The following is a 24069-nucleotide window of genomic DNA, read 5'->3' as shown; positions in this document are numbered from 1 at the left end:
CTGGGTCACTGCCAAGTGCAGGAGCAGGGTGAGAGTAAGCCACTCTGTGGGCAATGAAATGCGCCTGCAGTTTCTCTTTCTATGCTTCACTGGAGGGCGATTGGAAATGAATGAATACCTAGAACGAGGGTGCATTCGTGCATTTAACAAATCCAAAGAGGGTAGCTTCGGTGCAACATAACAAATAAAAAAGGTCTGACTGGAGCCTTTTGTGGCTTCCCCAACGACGGGCACCAGGGGCCTCTGTACCCCTTCCTAACCCCTGCCTGCACCCCTGGCCATGCCAGGCCCCACCAGCTGCATTTCAAGCGGGGCGGGAAGTCTGTCTGGTCCTGAGGGAAGCGGGTAGCTTTTGCTGTATCAGGGTGTCTCCAGATCCATCAACTCTCCCCGATTCTTCCTGTCTATTCTAATCAACTGGGTCCTACTCCTCTGTCAACTCCCACCGTCCTCCCCACATCAAGGCGCCCGCGATGGTCCGCAGCCAGGCAGGGCTGCCCTCCCCTACGCTAATTCACTGCTTCAAGCTCGTCAGCCCTGTCTACATCTTTTCGATTTTATAATCGGTGGCATCTGCGCCCCCTCCGCCGCCCCACACAGGGAATGAGCACAGAAGAGGGGCTCAACGGAACCTGCCAACTGACACTAGGCACAGAGCCCTCGGCCACCTTCTGAAGCCCTCCCCTTCAAAACCAAACAAAAACGGCAAACAGGAAACGCTCGTCTTTTAAAAATTACTCTATTATTATCAAATAGAACCACAGTATCCAAAAGGTAATTATAAAGTTCTAGTCCCCAACTAAGTGGCCCTGCACCGCCCCTCCGAGTGGCCGGCGGCCAAATCACTCCCCCCGTGCTGATTGGTTTCATCCATTTTATTGTCAAGGAAATTAACAGCCCGAAGGGGTTCCCCAGGTCCGCGCACTCCCCCCCAGGGCCCTCGGTAAACACGGCAGCAAGCGACCTGGTCTCACTATCCCCGTGTCCATGGGAGGAGGGACGAAAGGAGAGGGGGGGCTCACAGCAAAGGGGCTGGGGGCGCCCCGCCCCTGCCCGCCCGGCTCGGGCCTCGCGGCGGCCGGGTAGGTCTCCGGGGCGGGCCGGGCCGCGCACCTGGCGGCGCACCTGGCCGGGCGGCGCGGCGGGCGCGCTCACTCGCCCGTGTGGGTCCGCAGGTGGTACTTGAGCGACTGCTTGTAGCGGAAGCACTTGGCGCAGTGCGTGCAAGGGTAGGGCCGCTCGCCCGTGTGCGCGCGCTGGTGCTCCAGCAAGTGGTGCTTCTGCGTGAAGCGCTTGCCACACTCGGCGCAGTGGTAGGGCCGCTCGCCCGTGTGGATGCGCCGGTGCTCGAGCAGGTGGTGCTTGCGGATGAAGCTCTTGCCACACTCGGGGCAGGCGTGCGGGCGCTCCCGCGAGTGCACTCGGCAGTGGTTGGTAAGCTTGGACTTCTCGCTGAAGCTCTTCTCGCACTCGGGGCACTTGAAGGGCCGCTCGCCCGTGTGAGTCCGCTGGTGGCGCAGCAGGTGCGACGGGCGACTGAAGCTCTTGCCGCACAGGCTGCAGATGAAGGAGACCTCGTGCTTGCCCGCGTGCACGCGCTGGTGGATCACCAGGCTGATGTGCAGGCGGAAGCTCTTCTTGCATTCGGGGCACGTGTAGGGCCGCTCGCCCGTGTGCGTGATCTGGTGCTTGGTCAGGCTCGACTTGTGGCTGAAGCTGCTGTCGCACTCGGGGCACTTGTAGGGCTTGGGGCCGCCGCCGCCACTGCCCGAGCTGGGCGACTTGGGGCGCGGCTTGAGCGTGTGCTTGGGGGCGAAGCCGGGCCCGCGGTCGGGGGACGCGTAGCCGCCGCGGACGCGGTGGATGCGCTGGTGCAGCGTGAGCTGCTGCTTGTGGCGGAAGCTGATCTCGCATTCGGCGCATTCGTACGGCCCCTCCTTGATGTGATTGCGCTGGTGGATGATGAGGTTAATCTTCAGCCGAAAGCTCTTGCCGCACTCCATGCAGGTGAACGGCCGCTCGCCGCGCCGGTTCCGCTGCTGCTGGCTGGAGGAACCGCGGCTGTCGCCCAGGTGCCGCTCCCCGTGCGTCGGCGGCGCCAGCCTCTTCACCGCAGGCTTGCCTAGCTGCAGCGGCGGGGGGCTCTCCTCGCCCTCGGGGGACAGCTCCCCGGGCAGCGGGGTCTGGTACATGCTGGTCTCGTAGCGCCCCGACAGCTGCCCGAGGGCCTGCAGGTGCTGGGGCAGCTCGTCCTCCTCCTCCTCTTCCTCCTCCTCCTCCTGCTCCTCGGTTTTGATCACGATCCCCTCTGCTCCAGGGACAGGGAGAGAGACGGACAGACGTCAGCCTTTGCCCGGGGGCCTCTGCCCTGGACGTAGGCAGGTAAGGTGCCTTCGCCCTTGCCCCCACACATTGCCTGCGCATCCTCTGCCCTGGAGCCGCCTTTGGGGAAAACACTCCTTTCCGCTCCCTGTGGCCCGCGGTCGCCCACCTTTGTGGGGCCTCGGGCCTTGGTTCAGGAAGGAGCCCAGGCCTCACATGGCCCATGGGAGCCCTCTCTGGGAACCCTATGCGGTGGGAGCCCATCTCTCCAAGCTGGTGGCGGACACCACCGGCAGGAAATTAGGACACGGACACGCAGGCACCCTCCCCCCTCAGACCCCTGGGCTCAAGGTGCCTGAAGCTTGCAGCCTTGTAGACCCAGCAGTTATGTGGATCAATAAGCACCCCCTCCCTTGTGCACCTGAGCTACTTGAGGGCTGGGTTTCTACCACCTGCATGGAAAGGGTGCGGACTCATCAGGCTCCATTTCCAGCTCTAAGGCCTTCCTCTGCCTGAACTCCCCCAGCCTTACTGGTCTGCTGCCTTCCTGAAAGCACCACCTGTACTCACCTTCCTCCAGCAATCTCTCCCTCCTCTCCATGGCTCCAAATCACACAGCTCCAATCCTGTCTTTGCCCTAAAACCTTCCTTCACCTGTGGCCCTCAACCCCTCCCTGGCAGCCAGCACACAGCCACCCCAGGACTCAGGACCCCCGGCCTGCTCATGGGGCACTACAACCCCCTCTCCTCCCTGGTGGGTGACTCACCTGCTCTGACCCTACCAACCCTGGACCTAGGGCCGAGGGTTTCTTCTGCCTGTCTCTTGGATTCTGGTATGCGGGCAGTGCACACAGTAAGTTTAGTTCTGTGAATACCCCAACTGTAGCATGTCTTCCTCCTCCCTGGCCCTCCATCCTCTATGCTGGCCCTTTCGGAGCACCAGATCATGTACAAGGTGTTCTATTCTACAGTGTTCCCCCAGAATGTAAGTCCTAGGGAAGAGGAGTGCCCTCGACCCGGACTCCTATTTGCATTTTCTCAAATGCCTCGTACTTCCTTGGCACTCCCTAAAAGCTGTCAATTGCAGAGCTCTGTTCTCAGTTATTGTGGGACTCGAGAAGGCACTCACTTCTCTGAGCCCATCTGTCAGATGGAAGCTGCCATAATAGTCCGCATTTGCAGTATTCTTAACAGCAAATAAATGAGAACTTTTCGAGTTCTTGCCTAAGAACTTGTGTCTTTTTATTCACAATCTCTTATAGGATAAGCCAGGCAAGAATTATCCCCATTTCACAGATGTGGAGCATCCAAGCCCCAGAGATGCCAAGTGATAGTTCCAAAGAAAGTAAAGCCAGACCTTTTCAGAGCTTGCATCTTAGGGACCATCTAGTCTGCCCCTTAGCTGACAGGGAAACCAGCTGGCAGTGTGCATGAGCTGGCCCAGGTCTTACAAAGTAGTTGGTAGTGACTGCTGGGCCTTGGCACTTCCTGCTGCTTCTCCGAACCCAGGAAATAGTGGGGTCACACTTGGGACATAGGTATGCCAGTCCCAGCTCAGGCCTCCTGTCGTGGCTGGTGCTGCCTGGGCCCTGTTAGGACTCTCAGTAGAAAGTAAACCAGAACAGCCAAGGAACATGATGCCTAAAAGATCTGGAAGGAGGAGGCAGCTTCAGAGGTCAGCAATTAGTCACCCCGGGGGCTTACCCTGAAAATGCGACACAGGGGCAATAGGCACCTTGGGACATTGAAACTCTCCTTGAGCATCAAAGGTTCTTTTTTGTATTTGTTTCCCCTTTAATGAAATAAGAATGAAACAGCTGGCCCTAAAATCCAGGACACAACAGCAACAAGTACCGCGTAGTACTTTCCTGAAGTTCTCACTAGAATGAATGGGAGTGCCCAGGGCAGGCTGGCATTTCTACTTGGAGGCTCCACTGCAGCAGAGCCTCATGGTCTGCCTTGCACCTTCCACTGTTTTACACAGACAGCCTGTGTATTAAAACACTTTCGGGAATATCATGCAGTTATTTAAAAACAAGGAATTAGATCCATATCTTTTGATCAAGAAGGATGTCTGTGGTATTTTATGAAGTGCAAAAAGGCCAATTGCAAAGAAATTCTCTACAGAGAAAATGAAAAAATTTTAAATATCATCAGCATAATACTTTAAAAAAACTATTAAATAAAATGGATGTAGATACAATTCTAAGTACAAATAGTACAGAAACTGCTATGATGTTTACATGCAAAAGAGCCAATAACTAAAACATCTAAACAAACAAAAAAAAAAACAAAAAAAAACTGGGATCCCTGGGTGGCTCAGCAGTTGAGCATCTGCCTTCTGCCCAGGGCATGATCCTGGGGTCCTGGAATCGAGTCCCACATTGGGCTCCCTGCACGGAGCCTGCTTTTCCCTCTGCCTGTGTCTCTGCCTCTCTCATGAATAAATAAATAAAATCTTTACACAAAACAAAACACCTAAGTGTGTTCCTTAAAAATTTGGTAGAATTCACCTAATTCTTATACATTATTTTCAGAATATAGAAAAAAAGAGAAAAAGCTTCCCATTTCACCTCATAAGTTGAATATAATCTTACTTCTAAAACTAGATGAGAATGATTCAGGAAAGGATCAGGCTGATTTCATTTATGAATATAATTGAAAAACTCCTGAATAAACAGCAGCTAAGTTTAATAGTGTGTGTAGAAAGTACACCGTGATGACAAGCTTGAGCTTTTCTCAGGACCACATCAGACAATCAGCCACACAAGATGTCCTGAGATCAGGCTGCTGAGAGCCCACGTCCTCACTGTTGAACTCATAAGGAGCAAGAGAGCGCAGGATGGCGACCCAGATATTTTTTTTTAATTTTTAGTTATTTATGATAGTCACACAGAGAGAGAGGGAGAGAGAGGCAGAGACACAGGCAGAGGGAGAAGTAGGCTCCATGCACCGGGAGCCCGACGTGGAATTCGATCCCGGGTCTCCAGGATCGCGCCCTGCGCCAAAGGCAGGCGCTAAACTGCTGTGCCACCCAGGGATCCCGGCGACCCAGATATCTTATAATTAAACATAAGTGACGGCTAGATTGTAGCAGGAAGAGACAGTACAGTCTGTTATTTTAAAAAACATGCTTGGCCAGGGTTGAGCTCTCTGGATCACTGAGGCTTCTAGTGTGACAGAAGTACTATCAAAAACACATCAGGAGATGGAAGTTCTAGCCTTCCCACAATTGCATGACTTTGGGCATTTTATTTGACTTTCTGCGCCTGTAGAAGGAGGGAGTTGTAGAGGTGATCTCTGGGATCCTTTGGGGTCGGCATCTGACCTAATCTTTGGCTGGAATACCTTCTCCCCAGCCCAGAGACAGATTCTTATAAATCCTGAGGCAGGAAACCAGCACCTGAGGCCATGCCTGGGCTGTCACACCTGTGAACCCATCAATGTCAAATGACCTCTCTGAAGGAGAGCCCAACTTCCCCACACAGCAGGGGCCTGCCCACAGGCTTGCACCTGTCCAACTGACCTGTGCAGTTTCTCTGCTGCACCAGCATCTGTTTGAGCTCGCTGAACTCACTGGAGCCTTCTGTGGACTCCTCCAACGTATTCTCCTGTTCCTGCATGTCCAAGTCTGGCTGTTCTCCACATGGGTCACCAAGCTCTGAGTCCTGAAAGCCGTGTTCTTCCACCTGCCCCATCAGGGGCTCCGGCGTCTCCAGACTTTCTGAGCCCTCATCGTTGGTCTGCACCTCGATCTTAATCACGATCCCGTCGTGTGCTGAGCAGGTAGGGAGGGGTGGGGGGAGTAGACGAGAGAACGAAAGAACCCAGAACACATTCATTGCACTAGGTTTCTGAAGCCTAGGATTGACATCTCAAAAATTCTCAGAGACCATGAGGAAATATAATGCTGAGTGAGCAGACATAGAATTTTCTGGACATTCTGTAGCCTTGAATATCAGTACAAACCAGATTAAAAGTTAAAATAGATGCGGAGTTTGTGTTCTATGACTCCTCCATTTAAAAAAATTGTATTGTCAGTTTTTTTTTTTTCTTTTATAAACAAGATCTTAATTCCCTTTCCCAGGTCAGGCCAAAGTCAAAAATTTCTTTCTCTTAGTCAAAATGAATAATGAAAAGGCTAATCACCTCCTCACCCTGCACACCTTTCCAGCCCCCACCCTACCCAGGTCCAAGGTTGACAGACCAGACATCCCGGAGCCCCTGCCCCAGCCCAGAGTCACAAGCACCACATCTGGATGCACTTGGAACTCTTGGGTTTTTAAACAGCATCTGATTACACACATTGCCCCCCCCCTTTTTTTTAACTTGCCAATAGGTCTGCAGGTAATTTCAAATGTCAACACACACACAGGCATCCTTTTGCATAAATGAAATTTAGCACATATTCTCTTAGCGCAGTATTTTTTCTCTTTCCATTTGCCTTCTGCTGCCCATTCCTTCCCATTTCACAGCTATGACCTCCCCACGTAACCCCTGTAATTAACATAGTATTTTTCCTCTATGCTTATGTAGGTATTTAAGGCAACACATTTATGTTTATCTGCTTTCATTTTCTGGCCATTATTGGTTTAAAGAAATAAAAATTGGCATATAGAGTCCTCTCCATTCCTTTTCTCAAATATCTTGTAGAAATCCCTTCAAAGCAGTTTCTGTAGAGCCACTGCCTTCCTAAATGCTGCCCGTAGTCCCACGGTGAGGACAGTGCTGCGGTGTGTTCAGCCATCCCCTTCCCAAAGAACGTTCTTTTTTGTTCTGGGTCTTTTGCATGATGCAAAATGTGTACTGCAATCACATGTGGATTTACATGCCTAACTATAAAACAGGGGTTTTATTTCCACACGAGTCCCAGGAGTGGGGCTGCAGAGTCAAAGGTGTGGCTATTTTTAATCTGATAGATGTCATCAGGCTGCTTTTGAACAAGGCTATGACAATTCATATTTCTACCAGCTGTGCGGGAGAACATCCTTTTCCCTGGCGTCCCTGCCAGCAACAGACACCACTGCTCTTTTACATTTTCCTCAGTCAGATGGGTGTAAATCGATAATTTACTGATACTTTAATCCCACTGTCCTGGCTAGGGCAATCTGAATATCATTTCTTTTCCTTCTTGGCCTTTTCAAGTTGACTCTGTATGAACTGTGTTCTGTTTTTGTCAACTAAGAGTCCTTTGGTTCTGCTAAAGATAACCCGTTTTCTCTTATCAGCATTTCAAACAGTCCCCAAATCTAGTGCTGGTCTGTTGACTTTGCCACCTCTTATCAGGCTGCTTTCTTAAGTTTTCCTGTGGTCACACACATGTCCCTCCTTCTTGTATGGCTTCTGGGTTTTCAGTGAAGAGGGTCTCCCCTGCTTCTGGGTGGCTCATGTGGTCTCCTGGATTTTATTTCAAGTTTTTTTTTTTATTATTGTCTTATTATTTACACTTCGGTCTTTGTTCCATCTAAAATTTATTTTTACTTTGTGTGGAGTGTGAGATAGGAGTTCAACTTTACTCTCTTCCCTATGGGGAGGGCTGTGCCCAGCATAAACTCCCTCACAGGCTGAAGATGAGCCTTGATGATGAGCCTCCTTGTTTGTTAATTAAGGAAATTATAAATGTATAATGCATAAACATATTCATTCACTGAATTAATTTATTCAACAGTTACTTATTGAGCACCAACTATGTGCGATGGACTATTCTAATGACTTGGGATGCATCGGTGAACAGAACAGAGCTTCCCACCCTCAGACATCTTACCTAAGGTAATAAACATAATTAATAAGTTATATGGTGTGTCAGAAGGTGATAAGTGCTATGGAAAGAGAAAAGGAACCAGGAAACTCGTAAACAAAGCCAACAGTCCGTGCTCCTGGGAAGCCTCCTCGCTGTTAACTACACCTGCTCATGATCCCCAAGCTTTAGCTTTAGCTTTTTAGCCGGGAAATCAGATCCACTCAGGATGCTAGCAGCTGATGCCCTGGGACCCAAAACCGGGTTCTCTCTGAGAATTCAAGAATGCTTGAATTCTCCTCTGAGCAGCCACCCAATCTCCAACCAACCGTGTGGAGTAGCAGAGCAGCTCTGATGGCCCCCGATGCCTTATCTACAGCTTCGAACTCGGACCCTGCCTGCTTTCCCCACAACCAAGTCTTCAAAACATCTTCATCCTAATCTCTGTCTCACAAAAAAGAGGAAGTCACCCTCACTCACATCCCTGCCCTGCTCCTGCTCTAGCTCACAGTTGTCCTGCTGTTCCCCTTTTCTCTCCCTCCCGGGGAGAAGCAGAGACCCGCCCTCTGCTGGCTCCCTGAGCCCTGCTGCATCTCTCTGGCCACTGGGCTCCTCCCTCTGCAAATACTTGTCTCCGCGCTAGAGCCATAAGCACCACCATGACTCCAGCATCAGAGAAATACCTTCCCTGACCTCACAAACTCCGGAAAATATTTTTGTGCCTCCTCCCTACAGCACTTTTTAAAAACTAAGAGCTCCTTCGCACGTTTTTGAATAAACATATAAAATGCGTCAGTAACTGCAAAAGATGTAATTTCTGGAGTATGGTAAATATTGATGGTTTAAAATAAACTCTTTCGTCACTTTTTAACGTCACCAGTGGGATCTGAGAACCCCAGCAATTTTCAACCCACCATTATTCACTTAAAAAATACAAAAACAAGTTCTTCTTTGATAGTTGAAATTTTTATATCATTCCTTTTCACCGTGAACTTCTATTTCCATTCCCACTTTGCCCACAGAATTTTATCCGAATAGAACATATTTTTATGTTCAGCAGCCTTTTACTGATTTCGTCTACCACTCTGCCACAAAAATGTGTATGTAAATTGAAAGCTTAATTTTGCTTTCATTTCTAATAACCATGGGGCTCTAAGTGTTGATTGTTTTCCTGGCTTAAGTTATCCTTCGTTATTGTTACTAACGAAAGATGCACAGTCACTCAAGACAGAACACCGAAGACATTGGAAATGGCTCTTACAAAGATGGAGAGGAATTTTTTTTCTTCCAATTAGTTTGCTTATCTAAGAATGAATATTCTTTATTACTTGATTGAGACAAGAGTTCGGAATAAAATCTGTTCCTATTTTTCGTTTTCATAAATACAAGCATGGGGGAAGCTCATTTACATAGATATATAGATGGGCTGGCAGGAGCTTTGTTACAGAAACATCACTTGATTCTTTGAATTTGTTCTGAATTATAATGCTATGAAAGCACATGGTTAACATATCATCAAAAATTGTTTCTAATGACCTATTAGCTGACAACTTAATTAGGTTCTTTTTCAATTTTGTTGAAAGCAAAGTATTGCAAATGATCTAACTTGCAAAAGAATTTGCCATCCAGGCCCCAGGGCGCTGCACTTGTGGTCTTGTACCCCTGCGAGCTGGACCGTCTCTGTAACCCAGAGGGCTTTCTCTACTTCGGAGAAAGAACTCCTTCATCAGCTGGGGATGGGTGAGGGATGTGATTGGTGAGGATGAGCATCACAGGGGCTGTATGTGTTGTGTGCTCTCATTGATGAGTTTTACGAATGAGAACAGATTGACTAAGGATTTATTGAACTCTCAAAGCCAGCTATGGCATGTCCCTCTTGGAAAGTCTCCTTGGACCTCAAGGGCACTGGTACTCCAGCTTGAAGACCACTGCCTTCCAGTACCCGCCCCTACTTCAAGACCTCACTCTGCTCAACCTCTTACAATGTTCTCAGCTGAACAGAACTGTCCTCCTCTCTATGGCGTTTACTTCTTCTCCCCTTGAAATGTACTGTATTTACACATTTTTGCCCCTCTCCTCTGCTTGTTGGACAGTAGGGAAGCCAGTTGTCTCTCACCAAAAAGTTTTCCCCACCCTAAACAACTTTTGAAGGAGTATTTTTTTTGAAGGAGTATTGACAATCAAATTGCATTTATAAGCAGTCGTTTGTTCTCCCATTAAAAAAAAAAAAAAGGATGAGATATCTGGGTGGCTCAGTGGTTGAGCATCTGCCTTCTGCTCAGAGTGTGATCCCGGGGTCCTGGGATCGAGTCTCACATCAGGCTCCCCTCAGGAAGCCTGCTTCTCCCTCTGCCTATCTCTCTGCCTCTGTGTGTCTCTCGTTAATAAATAAAATCTTAAAAAAAAAAGGCACATATATTACAGGAATATAGTTTGCGATCAAAGGTAGAATTTGAAAACAGTGGGGGAAAGTTTTAAATAAATGGAGTGGAAATGAATGGATAGAGTGGGGACAACTGGCTTCCCAATAAGAAAACAATCTTCACATCAAAATGAATTACTGATAAAACACAAATTTAGGGATCCCTGGGTGGCGCAGCGGTTTGGTGCCTGCCTTTGGCCCAGGGTGCGATCCTGGAGACCCGGGATCGAATCCCACGTTGGGCTCCCAGTGCATGGAGCCTGCTTCTCCCTCTGCCTGTGTCTCTGCCTCTCTCTCTCTCTCTCTCTCTCTGTGTGTGACTATCATAAATAAAATTTTTTTAAAAACCCCACAAATTTAGAGACAAATAATGAAATCATACTCATACTACTATTAGGGAAAAAAGCACCTCCTTTCCTTTTTTTTTTTTTTTTTTTACAACTCTGAGCTGAGGAAGTGGCTGTGCCTAGCCCTCTGGGACTTCAGATCCTCCTTCTAGAGGCTGTCTGGCCCATCCTAGCAGACATTACATGTGCCCAACACATACCAACTCTCATTTTTAGGTGTAAATCTTTTTTTTTTTTTTTTAGGTGTAAATCTTTTTGAAACAATTTCTGTAGCTCTGCCTTGACATTGTTGGGTGATGAGGAACTTATTTAATTTGTGCTTGGCTTGTGATCTCTGTAATTATATTTCTTCCTGAGAACTCCTGCAAGATGGGAAAAAAAATTTATCCTACAAATTGTTTCCAAATGTATCATGTGTTTGTGAGCACTACATTTAATAGTTAATGAAGCTGATATAATGTTATATTTGCAGACAGTTAAAATACTTAACTGTTTGCATTTTGCAATTTTCCTTTTGTTTTCTGGAGCAAGAAATATTTTACTTCAGATTTCAAATATTTTTAGAGGTTTTTGAAAAGCTCATAGGCTCAAGAACTATAATCATATACTGAATAAGGGGCTAAGTATTTCTACGCTTAATACGAAACCCAGACCAAAAAAAGGTTATGGGTAAATTTGAATATATAGAAACTTAAAATTGATAAATTCAAACATATAAAAATTTAAAATAGTCATACCACACACACAAATACAAAGGTAAACCATATATTCAAAAACATATTCATATAAATGAGAAAAGAGCTGATATCTTTAACTTTTAAAAATCTCTTACAAAAAAAAAAGCTTTTACAAGCTAATAATAAAAAGATGAATAGTCCAAAAGGACAATGATCAGAAAATAATTAATAAAATAAAACATCCTGGTGATCAGTAAAGGTATGGAAATAGGCTCAACATCACTCTTACAGAAGTCAAATGAAAGCATTAAAATACTGTCTTTTCTACCCATCACTTTGGCAAATAATAAAAAGATAAACAGTACCTACTATTGGCATGGGTGTGGGGAAAGAGGTAGTCTCATGTTTGTGTATAAACTGAAGGCGTATCAACTGGCACAATTGTTTTGAGGGAAATTTTAAAATATGTATCAAATTTTTATTTTTTAAAAATATTTTATTTATTTATTTATTTCTGAGAGACACAGAGAGAGAGGCAGAGACACAGGCAGAGGGAGAAGCAGGCTCCCTGCAGGGAGCCCGATGTGGGACTCGATTCTAAGACCCCAGGATCACGACCGGAGCCAAAGGCAGACACTCAACCACCCAGGTGCCCTATATCAAATTTTTAAATGGGTATATCCTTTGGCCCAGGATCTTTTTTTTTTTTAATATTTTATTTATTTACTTGAGAGAAAGTAAGAGAATGCATGTGCATGGGGGGGGGCAGGGAGGGGTAGAGGGAGTAGGAGAAGCAGACTCCCTGCTAAGCAGGGAGCCAACTCAGGGCTCCAGCTCCATCCCAGGACCCTGAGGTCATGACCTGAGCTGAAGGCAGATGCTTAACCAACTTGAGCCACACAGGCATCCCAAGAAAGTCTACATCTAAATAAGTGTCGAGAAGTACACAAGATTTACTTATAAAGGATCTTTCACGAAGCAGTGAAACTTGTAAACACTCTAAATGTACATCAATGGGAATTCATTTAAATAAATTATGAGGTCAATACATAGGATACTACGATCTGCTACTAAGAATAGATTTATATATTCTGACATGTAAAGATGTTGAAGATATGTAATTAAAAAGCAAGTTGCCAATGTACTTCTATATTGTTGGATTTTCTTACAATGAGAATTTATTTATTACTTATATAATTAAAGCCGTGTGTGTGTGTGTGTGTGTGTGTATTACCATATGCTCATAAATTGGAAGGAATAGAGTGTTGTCTTGAGAGAGAATTGTGTGGGATTTTCACTCTCTCTGCATTTATTCTTTTTTGAGTTATGCTGATGAAACTTTGCATTTTACTAGACAGTAAAAACCAGTGTTGTCACATTAACTTTTTCCACCAGCTGAAAGCAGAGAAATGATGGTTGACGTTGGCTTTCCAACCTTTTTATGGCTGTACTTTCTGTTAGATTTTTAAAATTTTTAGCATATTTATTTTTAAAGTCTTTATTTAATGCATTTAAAAATTTTTTATTTAAGTAATCTCTACACCCAACATGGGGCTCGAACTCAAGACACTGAGACCAAGAGTCACACACTCTTTGGACTGAGCAAGCCAAGTGCCCCAATTTTCAAAAGATTTTTGAAATCTTTTTTTAAAAAGTTATATATGGGGGTGCCTGGATGGCTTAGTTGATTAAGCATCTGCCTTTGGCTCAGGTCATGTTCCTGGAGTCCTGGGATTGAACCCTGTGTTGGGCTCCCTGCTCAGCACGGAGTTTGCTTCTCCCTCTCCCTTGACCCCTCCCCCCTGCTCATGCTTGCTCACTCTCCCTGAAATAAATAAAATCTTTTTAAAAAGTTATATATGCACACAGGCTGAGCATTAGTTTTTCAAAAGTTGTTTTAAAAAGCTCTCTTCCCACTTCCAACCCATATTTCCTGCTCCTTAGGGGCAACTCTTCCAATTCCTCTAGTTGATTCTTTGGTCATTTCCCTTCATAACTCTAAGGAACATACTCCTATTGCTATTCATTGAATTTTCATGGTAAACATCACCTGTCGACTTCCGAATCCCTGATCATTCCAATTTAGTTTGCATTTCTGGTTGGATTAATACTGAGCATTTACATTATTAGATTACATAAATGTTATATAAAATTGAAGTGGGTAATAAACTATAGTTATTTTTCTATGTCTAGGGAAACTTTTTGTCTTCCCTGGGGTTTATAATTTTTTCCTTGGCTTAGCTTACTACTTTCATTAAGTCAGCTCCAAACTCTCCCACCCTTTCTGTAAGCCTCTCCTCAAAACATTCAGACAGAATGGGTGTTTCTTAATTTCATCTATTCGGAGGAAAAATTTTTCACAATTTTCTGATGTGCTCCAGTCTGGACTGGTTGCCCCCAGGCACAAAGCTGTCTTCTTGGGCTCCTCCTTGGGCAGCACCCTGGGGATTGCTCTCGCCTTGCTTGTATTGGAGCTCCTGACACCTCTTTCTTGGTGTGCTTCTTCATTTCAGCAAAGCGCCTCCCCCAGTTTGAGGAAAGGTGCATGGGAGACCTTGAGAATGTCGATTTCATCTCTTACATTTAATGAGAATAGTCTGACTGATATAAAACTCTAGAATGGTCAGAAAATATTTTCCAATTTTAAAATTTAGAGACTTTTAAAGGTATTGCTCTATTGTCTTCTCCAATATCATTGAAAAGTCCAAGGCTATTCTAATTCTTGTTCCTTTGTATGAACTCCCTCTCCTCCGCCGGCCCTCCCTACCCCTTGGAGACTTATAAGATCGTTTTGTCCTCACTTGCTCCGAAACTTCTTGCTTGAAGTATCTAAGGCAGAGGTCTGGTTTCATCCATTGTTCTGGACAGCAGCTGGGCTCTTTCAATCTGGGAAACCAGTCTTCCAGTGCTGAGAATTTTCCTTGAATTATTTCATGCTAATTCCCTCCTCCCTATATTTTTCTTTTTTCTTTTTTTCTCTGATATTCTTATTATTTGGAGTTCCAACCTTTACTTTTTAAGATTCTTTCACTATTTCTTTTGTCTTTCTGCTCTATTTTCTGGGACAGGTACTCAACTTTATCTTCTAACACTTTTTAATTTGTATTATTTCTAAATTCCAAGAGTTCTTTTCTATTTTTTTTATAATAAGCATTATACTTTTGGGATCCCTGGGTGGCGCAGCGGTTTGGCGCCTGCCTTTGGCCCAGGGCACAATCCTGGAGACCCAGGATCAAATCCCACGTCGGGCTCCCAGTGCATGGAGCCTGCTTCTCCCTCTGCCTGTGTCTCTGCCTCTCTCTCTCTCTCTCTGTGTGACTATTATAAATAAATAAAAATTAAAAAAAAAAAACATTATACTTTTGGATCATGGATGTATTCACTTCTTTCATCTCTTTAAGGAATGTGAAATACATATATGTTATAAATATTACACAAGCATATATGTATATATTTAAGCATAGTTTTAAAAATCTCTCTGCATGGTTTCTTTCAAATTTACTTTTTCTGCTTTCTTTTCCTTTGGTCTCTGTATATGAGAGGCTTTCCCCAAATGTCTGTGGTTCTTGGTTGTCTGTATTTAAAATTAGAATACTCCAAAGAGACTAAAAGTTTGGTGCATTTAGGTAGGGCTTGTTAGGGAAGGGTTTCCCAGTAGGATGGCTCTGCTGAGTCGTTTCATGAGGAGGTACCTCGTTCTCGTTCTGGTCCCCAAAGTGTCCAGGCAAGACTCGTCCAGCATGCTCCCTGGGGGTTCCATCCCAGATGCTCCATCGCTTGAGAGCCAAGTTAGGCATGAAGGCTGGAGATCTCAGTATCTGCACATCATACTCCTCTTATTCTCTTGTTTTCAGCATGGTGCTCCACCCTCCACTGTGCCTGGTGTCCGAGTTCAGACATTCTCTCATCTGGCTTCTCCAGAGAAGCCTCAGTTATCTACTGGGGCTGGGAGAGGCAGATGCTGGCTATACAGACTCAGGAAGGCTGTGGAGGGGACATGGTAGTGCTCACATGCTTCTCTGCAAGATGTCTCACCCATCCTGTTTTTAACTGCACCTTGCCCTCATTTCCAGAGATACCTAGCATCTCCGGTAAGGCTCATTCCCAAGTCTTGAGTAGGGGCTGGGGGTGGAGTGCAAATTGAGTTTCTTTTCTGCTTTCCTCAATACCAATTTTGGATTTAGCTTTCTAAATCAGTGATCACCCAGTCATCTGCTTTCAGGCTTCCAGAATGTGGCTGCTGTTGTCTCCTGGTTCATTCCTTTTACAAGTCCCTTTGCTCTTGCTTTAGGAGGATTCTGGGAGGTAGGAGTAAACACATGTTCAACCTGCCATCTTTAACTCGAAGCCTTTCTTCATGCATTGTGGTTTTTTAAAAATTATTTTTACTGAATAAGAAATAATACATACTTATTTCAGAACATTCTACAAAGCATAAAGAGATACGATTTCATTATGTTTCCATTCAGTTTTTCCCTATCTTTTGTTTACATCACAGACTTCATGTTACATTTACATTTTCCATTTCTTTTTTTTTTTTTTAATTTATGATAGAGAGAGAGAGAGAGAGAGGCAGAGACACAGGCAGAGGGAGAAGCAGGCTCCATGCACTGGGAGCCTGATGTGGGATTCGATCCCGGGTCTCCAGGATCGCGCCCTGGGCCAAAGGCAGGCGCCAAACCGCTGCACCACCCAGGGATCCCTACATTTTCCATTTCTACTTCATTAACTTCCCCTATCAACTGGATCACTGCCATCAGCACTTCACACTGGTGTTAGCAATCCCCATCTTAAGCAAATAAGATCCCCACCCCCACCCCCCACCCCCAGCTACTGCCCGGTATTTCCACTCCCCACTCACAGCTAAACCTGAAACAGCTGATGATGTGTGCTGCCTCCCTCGCCTCCCATCCTCCCCTCAACCCACTCCAAAGGGCTTCCACCCCATCGCACCACCAACGCTTCTCTTGCTGAGGTCACTGGTGTTGCCAACCTGCAGATCCGGTGACACGTCAGTCTTCGCCTTACTAAAACCACACTGCAGGATTTAGCATGGTTGATCATACTCCCTCCTTCTGGAGACACTCTTGCGATGCACTATCCTAATTGCGCATGCTGTACCGACTGAGCCAGCCAGGTGCCCTGGCTATCCTCATTTCTTGGTACCTTTCTGACCATTCCTGTTTCCTTTGGTTCCTCAGTTTCTTCCCTCCTTCTCCAAATCCTACAACAGTGGTTTTTAGCCCCGGCTGTGCGTTAGGATCATAGTGGAAGCGTTTGGAAGCATACCAACACCTGGGCCCCACTCAGACCAATATATTCCAGATCTCTGAATCTGCTCTAAGTCAGGCCTTCCAAGGGCATGGCTGGACCTCTTTCTCTTCTCCTTCTCTGGACTGGGTCGGTGCTACCAAGGCCCAGATATCTGTCTCTAGCTCAGATCTCTCAGTTTTTAAGTTTTTCTACTGCTTCTTCAACACTTTCTCCTGGAGACCCCCCATGGATCTCAAGCCTGACATGTTCTTGCTGTTTCTCCAGCTCTGCACCTCCTGGGGTCCTCTACCCAGCATCCTACTGCTGCATAGGCAGGGGTGTGCCTCCCTGCCAACACCTGCCCATTGCAAGTCCCTTGAAGCCCCTACCACCAAAACAGGTCCCCGGGGATACACACTTCCCTCCTGGCCTGTGCCACGTCGCCTGCCTGGACTACGGAGTCTCCACTGGTCTCTAGGCTTCCAGACTTTCCTCCCTCCAGTGAGTTCTCCTCGGGGTCACTGGAGCTCCTAATTGCCCTTTAGATTTCCACTAAAAATTCTACTTCCTCAAAGAGGCCTCTTCTGTTGTCCCAGGGCAGGAAAGTCTTCCACATCGGGTGTCTCATTGGCCTGGGTGCTCACCTTCATAGCACTACCGCTGCTCTTTATAATTTTATATGTGAGTGTGTGGGGGTAGTTATTATCATTCTCTTGACATAGTACTTGGCCCCCCCAAAATACTCAATGAACTAAATAATAAACATACAAATGACACATATGGAAAAACAACTTCATTTATGATTTTAGTGGCTACGAGTCTATCATAATGTAATACCTGTCCATCTTAATCCATAGTTCAGATTCTTTTCCATGCTACAGACTCTCAGAAAGGAAATTCTTAAGTCAAGCATATGAACATTTAAAAATTTTAAAACATAGTTTAAGACTAAAAAATATCCAACTGCTTTTCAAAAAGACTAACACCGTGGATTTCTAGCCACGCCTTCAGGTTTGTTTTTACTCCATTACCCACCTTCAAGGGCCATGAATGGGAGCCCCTGCTCTGAGTATTTTGAGAGCAGAATTGTATCTGAATCATTTTTGGATCTCCTTGCCCTTAGGGATCCAAACCATAAGTAATAGTTTACTGAATTCACTTAGCCAGTTCATAAAATCCTCATGCGCAGTATACTTGAAATTATTAAAATTCTCAACGTTCCAGGCTCTTCCCCGTCGGTATCAGACTGGCACTGGTTCTGCAGCCACCCTTCTAAGGGAGAAGACCTGAGAGCAGACAGGTTACCGCTGGCACGTTTGGGGCTCTGATAGCCATAGATTCACAGGACAGTCCTACTATCCAGAAGCTAGGGTCTCTGGTTTCACACAGAGGTGCAAGCTTACAGCCAGCCCTGTGTGGTGGGGGTTCCCATGTCCTCCCCGTCCTCCCTCCTGCCCAGGCACCGAGTGGCTGGAGATAGTCAGTAGAACAAATGGAACATTCCAGCCTTACAAGGCAGCCTCTGTGAGGTTACCACTTCCCACAGAAGCTCAGGCCGTGGACGTGCGTGTGCCAGAACAAACTGGGCCTGAGGCAGAGTGGGTTGAGGTTATTTGCTTTCGATTCTGGCCCTAGTCTGTGGGAGGCCCATCTGTGACAAGGGTGTGAACCAGCACACAGGGGAAGGGGATCAGTGTCGTCCCAGCGCTACTGAGAGGATGCTAGAGGAGCAGCACCTAGACCACAAACCCCCACTGGGACATCAGGCTGGATTTTAGGGTATTTACCATAAGCTACCCTCCCATATTCTCATCCTCTGCCTCCCAGGCCTGCTTTCTTATTTCTTCTGCTTTGAATCATTCTCTTCTTCCCATGTGACCCTTGTTTTTGGCTGTGGCCACTCAAACTTTGTGGATACAGACTTATTTTCTTCCAAACAAAAGGACATCCTGCCACACGCCATTCTCTGTCCCCAAGTCCCCAGTCTCACCTGCCTTTAAATCACCTTTTTTGTCTGCCAGAATGAACTCACATCAGCCTCTACTCTCTATTTAAATCTCTAGGCAAATCTCTAGAAAGTAAAGACACTGGATTTCTCTGAAAGACGCTAGCACTTATTTTTTCACAGGCTTCTGTCTCTCTGCTACCTTGGCTCTTGGTTCACGGGGCTGACATTACTCTGTACTGTCTCTGGACCTCCTGATAGGAGCCAGTCGATAGGTCCCAGGATCAACGACATTACTTCATAACAAGACCTGGCTGTTGGCGCCAGTGAGTTCTCCAGCCAGATTATCCTTTTTCAAAAGATATGATCACCCATGATGTCTGGGTGCAAAGGACAAGGATCAGCTTCCACTGTAGACCTTCAAGGTAGAAGATTCAAGTCCAAAGGCAATTCCAAAGCAGGAGCTCCAGAAAATGGACCACGCAGCACAAAAGCACCCATGGGGCAAGCATGTGGGCTGGGGAGGGATGACGCTGTATGCAGAATGACAACGGCTGCTGGCACATGCCAGTCACCACATCAGGCCCTACAGCTTAGTACCCATCCTACTTTATAGGCAGGGAAAACAAGCTTCCAAAAAGGCTGAGTTCACTAAAGTCATCCTGCCAGTAAGCAGGGAAGCCAGGATTCAAATGCAGGCACCTGATGCTGGAGTCTGTACTTGAGACCCATGGCCAGTCCTGCCGGGCACCTTTCTGCTGCTTCCATCAAACTGCCCCATCTAGACACTGTCCTGCATAGTGCACAACATTTCATGGAAAATCTCACTCTCCACTATCCCTCCACTGACTGGCTGAGGGACCACAGATACAGCCCTTCTCTGGAGCGCTCCACGAGGCACAGTCACTGGCACCCTGACAAATGACCACTTTTCTTTCAGTTCTGGTTTTGTTTCCTGCAAAGAGTGAGGTGACACCTGGTTGTGTCAAAAACTCCTTGAGAAAAAAAAAAAAAAAAAAAAAAAAAAAAAAAAAACTCCTTGAGACCCAATGGCATTCTTATTTACCAGCCACTTGGGCCACTGGGGGTGGGTCAAGGAGGTGTCAGGCAGGTCTTAGCACCTGTAGGCCTCCTTCCTGCACAAAGCTTGCTAAAGCGGCCCTCCACGGTCTACTGTGGACTGCAACACCCCATGCTGGGCCTCCTGAATGATGAAAGATCCAGAAGGCAGAACTCTGGGCCACCCAGGAGCACTCACCAGCACTCGGATCTGCGGGTGTCTCGCCTTCCTCAGAGTCCTCCTGTTCCTGCATGGTTGGCCTCTCCCCACGCTCCATCTGCGACATGAGGTCTGGTTTGGAAATTGCATAGTCTGGGCAGAAGGAAGGAAAGAAGACAAACTATGTGGTGAGGTTACACTGGATGTTGTCAATGTATCACCTGCATGAGTGGGACATTAGAAGTAGCCACCCTCCCAGTGGTAATGTTGGAAAAGAAATGGGTCAACCTCCCAGCCCTCTTCGTCACCACAGTGTGTGGGCCTGTGCATGCGTGCATGGGGGGCATGCATGCATGTTGCTGGGGTGGGGGGGGGAGCCACACACATGTGTGCATTAACCAAGGACTCCCATGTGGGAGCAGCAGTGGGCGCCACCTGCCCACGCACAGAAACTGGCCCCCTGTCATCTAGGGATCCTGTTGCTCACAGGTTGCCAATGCCTACTTGGGCTTTTCATACCAAAAGCACAAGAGAGATTTGAAATTTTACGGAGTAAAAAAAAAAAGAATCCTGATAAAATCTAGAAGCTAAAATACTAAATACTAATAGTGTCCCTCACATTAAAAAAAAAAAAAGTTTAAAACTCTGGAAATAAAGTTACAAGATGAAGAAGCTTGAAGGAAACACAGAGGTGCATGCACGCACACATAATAGTCGAAATATTCGTCGGATGTAAGGCTCCTCTGTAAATGGTTAACATCCATTATTATAATAAAGAGCCTCTATAATTAGTAAAAAAATAAAAATAAAGCAAATATAAATAGGTAATTCATAGAAGAAATGCAACTGGCCAGTAAACACAGGAAAAGATGCGGAAGTTCACTAATCATCAAAGAAATACATTCTAAAATAAGGAGGTGTCATTTTTCACCCATCAGAGAAGACAAATATTTAAAACAAAAGAACATCAAGTCAGGTCAGGGCCTGGAGATGGCATTGCCATACTCTGGAGTGTGATTATACACAGCCTTCTGGGGGACGTGGCCATCATACTGTAAATATGCATCGTCTTCATTGGTCAGACCTCCTCCCTGGAATCTGTGCTACCAAAATACTTGTGTAAGTGCACGTGGATACACAGAGATGCTGATTACAGCACTCTGTGATGGGCAGAAGGTGGAATCAGCGTGTTGCTCATCAACAGCAGAAAGGTCAAACACCCAGGGGCTCATCTGGAATGCTGCACTGTCTTTCTGAGCAGGCCTATATGTGCAGACATGGAAAGTGGTCTAGGGCCTATCCTTCAGGAGATTAAGTGACCCATCCCATTTGTGCAAACCACAGATTGTATGCACACAAGCACCTGCCCTCATGTGTCTGTTTGCATGTGCACAAAAGAAGATGAGAAACAATGCAGGCCAAAGGGTTCATGGCTGTTACCTCTGGGGGGCAGTACCAGTGGGAGGGTGGGGATTGCTCTATACTGTATAAATCTAAATTGTTAAATTTTCACAACTATGTATACGCTTTAAAAAGAAAAGAAAAAATATGAGTTAAAAAGAAAAGAGTTAAAAAAAAAAAAAAGAGTTGCCCTAACAGGGAGGTATGTGTATATACAATTAATAGTTCTAGCAAGAATCAAAGTTTCTATCCAACTTGCATATGTAATGTTTTTCTAACTTTTTGTGTGTGCCCAAAGAGTTCCCCATACCAGAGCAAAGGATATATATAAAACTAAAGTATATTTTCCTAGGTTTTCCTCCTTGAATATACTTATTGATGAAAATAACAAGAATGAACAGACTTTGGGGTAAGTGGCTTCTCAGTGGAGTGGTGCCTCTGTCTACCAGTTGTCTTCATCTCTGCTGCATGAGTACATGTGGGCATTTATTCTGAGTGTGTGCTCTAAAATTCAATTTTCTTTGTTTTTGATTATTGGTAGTACTAGAGTTCAAAATTCCCACGGTTTCCAAGTGAGCCTCAGGCTAGGGTCACAGAAGCCCCCAACCGTGAGTGAACCTCCTCCTTACCCATAGAAACCAGAGACTCGTAGTTGCCCCTCATCACATTCTTATAGAGCTCCTTCTGCCACTCAGACAGGTTCCCCCACTCCTGCTCTGAGAAATGGACAGCGACATCATCGAAGGTGACGGGGACCTGAAAACACACAAGCTCAGCTTAGACCAAGTGGAAGGCAGTCACAGGCCTTAAGTTGCCAAATCCCAAGGCAACAGATGGCTCCCCCTACCCTCCACGCCCCCCGCCCCCCCCCCCCCCCCGGCTCTGGCTCAAACACCTCTTCTTAGGACTGGAGTGGGAAAGACCCAAAGGCATGGATGTGGGTATTCACCACAGACCTCTCTAGAAATCTGGCCTGACTTCAGTACTGTCCTGGCCCCACAGAGAAAGGGCCTCATTTTGCTGGTCCACTTTCTAATGGGATAATCCTTGCTGCTATAAAGCATGGTCTGCAGACCAGCAGACATGGCACCAGGGGACGTACTAGAATGCAGATCCCTAGGCCCCACTCTAGACCTCCTAAATCAGATTTTGCATTTAGTAAGATCCCCAGGTGATTCAAGCACACAGTAACATTTGAGAAATGCTGGCCTGGAGAATATAGTCCAAGTCTCTTCCCTACATAAGGCTGAGTTCAGGGACAACACACAAGAGAATTAGAAAGAAAACCACTCCACATTCAAGTTCTTTCAGAATCTTCTGGGAATAGTAAAACCTAACTATTCTCTAGTTTTTTAGGATACCTCTTGGAATCACATTTTTACTGGCATTAACATAATTCATAAGTCAACTGATAAAAATTGTGAGGCAGGATAGAGCTCTGGAACATTTCACCAGGGTCTCGGTCCACCTGGACAGTGAACTGCTAAGCAACTCACACTTCTTGTGAACTGAATGCCCTTCCAAATGGACCATCCCTGATCACTAACAGGTTCTCTGATCTGTTCCCCTAGGGCTTTATCAACAGGACAAATCACTGGATTTTGGCATGTCTTGAGCTTCGGGAAGTGATGCTGGCAACTAGGTATCACTCTATTTGTTTCCTTTTAACCATCTCTTCTTCCCTCTTTTAGATGAAACTCCTAAAACACATGCCAATTCCGGTCACTGCTTGGGAAGCCCCAGTTGGGAGTGGTTTACCTTGGGGACCTCTCCATTGCTGCCTGGTGGCAGCCGCAGGATCCAGAAATTTCGATTTTTCAGTAGGTTCTCCATGTTCTCCAGCCGCCTCTGTAGCAGTCCGTACTCCTGCAGCAGGGTCCCCAGCACTACCCACTTGCTCTCCAGATGGTTCGCAAACTCCACAGCCGTCTTCTCACAGTCTGCCAGCTTCTTCTCAGCCGTCCCGGTCCGTCCCTCCAGGGTCAGGAGCCGCATGGCCTGGGCCTCTAGTTTCCTCTCCACCGCTTGGACGGCAGCCCACACAGCCAAGCGGGTGATCTCCGCTGTTGGGAGTGGCGTGTCCTTCTGGGCTGCAGAAGAGATCTGGAAGGGAGTGTCTTTTTGGGCAACGGGGCTCTGAAGCAGGGCGTCCATGTCAGTCTCGGGAACTGTGGGGGAAAGGGTCAGGGGGTCTTTCTCCGGAACTTCAGGTGAGTGGAGTGGGGCCTCTTGGTGGGGGGTGGAGTGGGAGAGAAGTGAGATTTCTTGTTCAGCAGCAGCTGGGGGTGGATACTGGGTCTCTTCTTGGGAAGTCAGGGGACCCTGGAGATGAGTCTCTTGCTCAGAAGTGGCAGGATACAGGAGTGAGGGTCCCTTCTGAAGAACATGCGGCATTCGGCCAGAGGTCTCTAGCTTGGGAGTCTGGGATAGGGAGCCTTGTCGGGGGATGGGAGGAGATGAAGAAGGAATTTCTTTGGGGGGAAGAACACGGGATTGGAACAGAGTATCTCGGGGGAGTCCAGCGGGGGTCTGGCGGGGGCTTTCTTCTTGCAGAACACTGGGGAATGATGGAGGTGATGGGCGTTGGGTCTCCATGTCCAGCTGTGGGACCTGTGTTCAAGGAAAGAAAGGATAGGATTGAAGGCCACGGTCTCCAGCTGACAAAGTAAATGCCAAAGACAGGCACCCACAGAAAAGGGGCTGCAGGTTCATGGGCAGTAAGATATGTTCCACAGACATGAATGTC

At 46.6% G+C, this 24069-nt stretch overlaps 1 protein-coding gene across 2 annotated transcripts in view; it reads right to left on the bottom strand.

The window, feature by feature from the left end:
• Positions 1-722: 722 nt before the first annotated feature.
• ZNF777 (zinc finger protein 777) overlaps positions 723-24069 on the bottom strand; it is a 28180-nt gene continuing 4833 nt past the window's right edge. For both annotated transcript variants that reach the window (XM_055335323.1, XM_055335322.1), the window contains exons 2-6: positions 23082-23933; positions 21953-22079; positions 19962-20075; positions 5849-6100; positions 723-2308 (exon numbers count right to left, since the gene is read on the bottom strand). In XM_055335323.1, coding sequence (XP_055191298.1) covers positions 1152-2308; positions 5849-6100; positions 19962-20075; positions 21953-22079; positions 23082-23918 — 2487 coding nt within the window. In that variant the 5' untranslated portion in view covers positions 23919-23933 and the 3' untranslated portion in view covers positions 723-1151. The remainder of the gene's footprint in view (positions 2309-5848; positions 6101-19961; positions 20076-21952; positions 22080-23081; positions 23934-24069) is intronic.

Source organism: Nyctereutes procyonoides, unplaced genomic scaffold (genome assembly GCF_905146905.1).
Source record: "Nyctereutes procyonoides isolate TBG_1078 unplaced genomic scaffold, NYPRO_anot_genome, whole genome shotgun sequence".
NCBI lineage: Eukaryota > Metazoa > Chordata > Mammalia > Carnivora > Canidae > Nyctereutes > Nyctereutes procyonoides.
The sequence above is the reverse complement of the archived record's forward strand: the minus strand, read 5'-3'. Positions and strand labels throughout refer to the sequence as shown.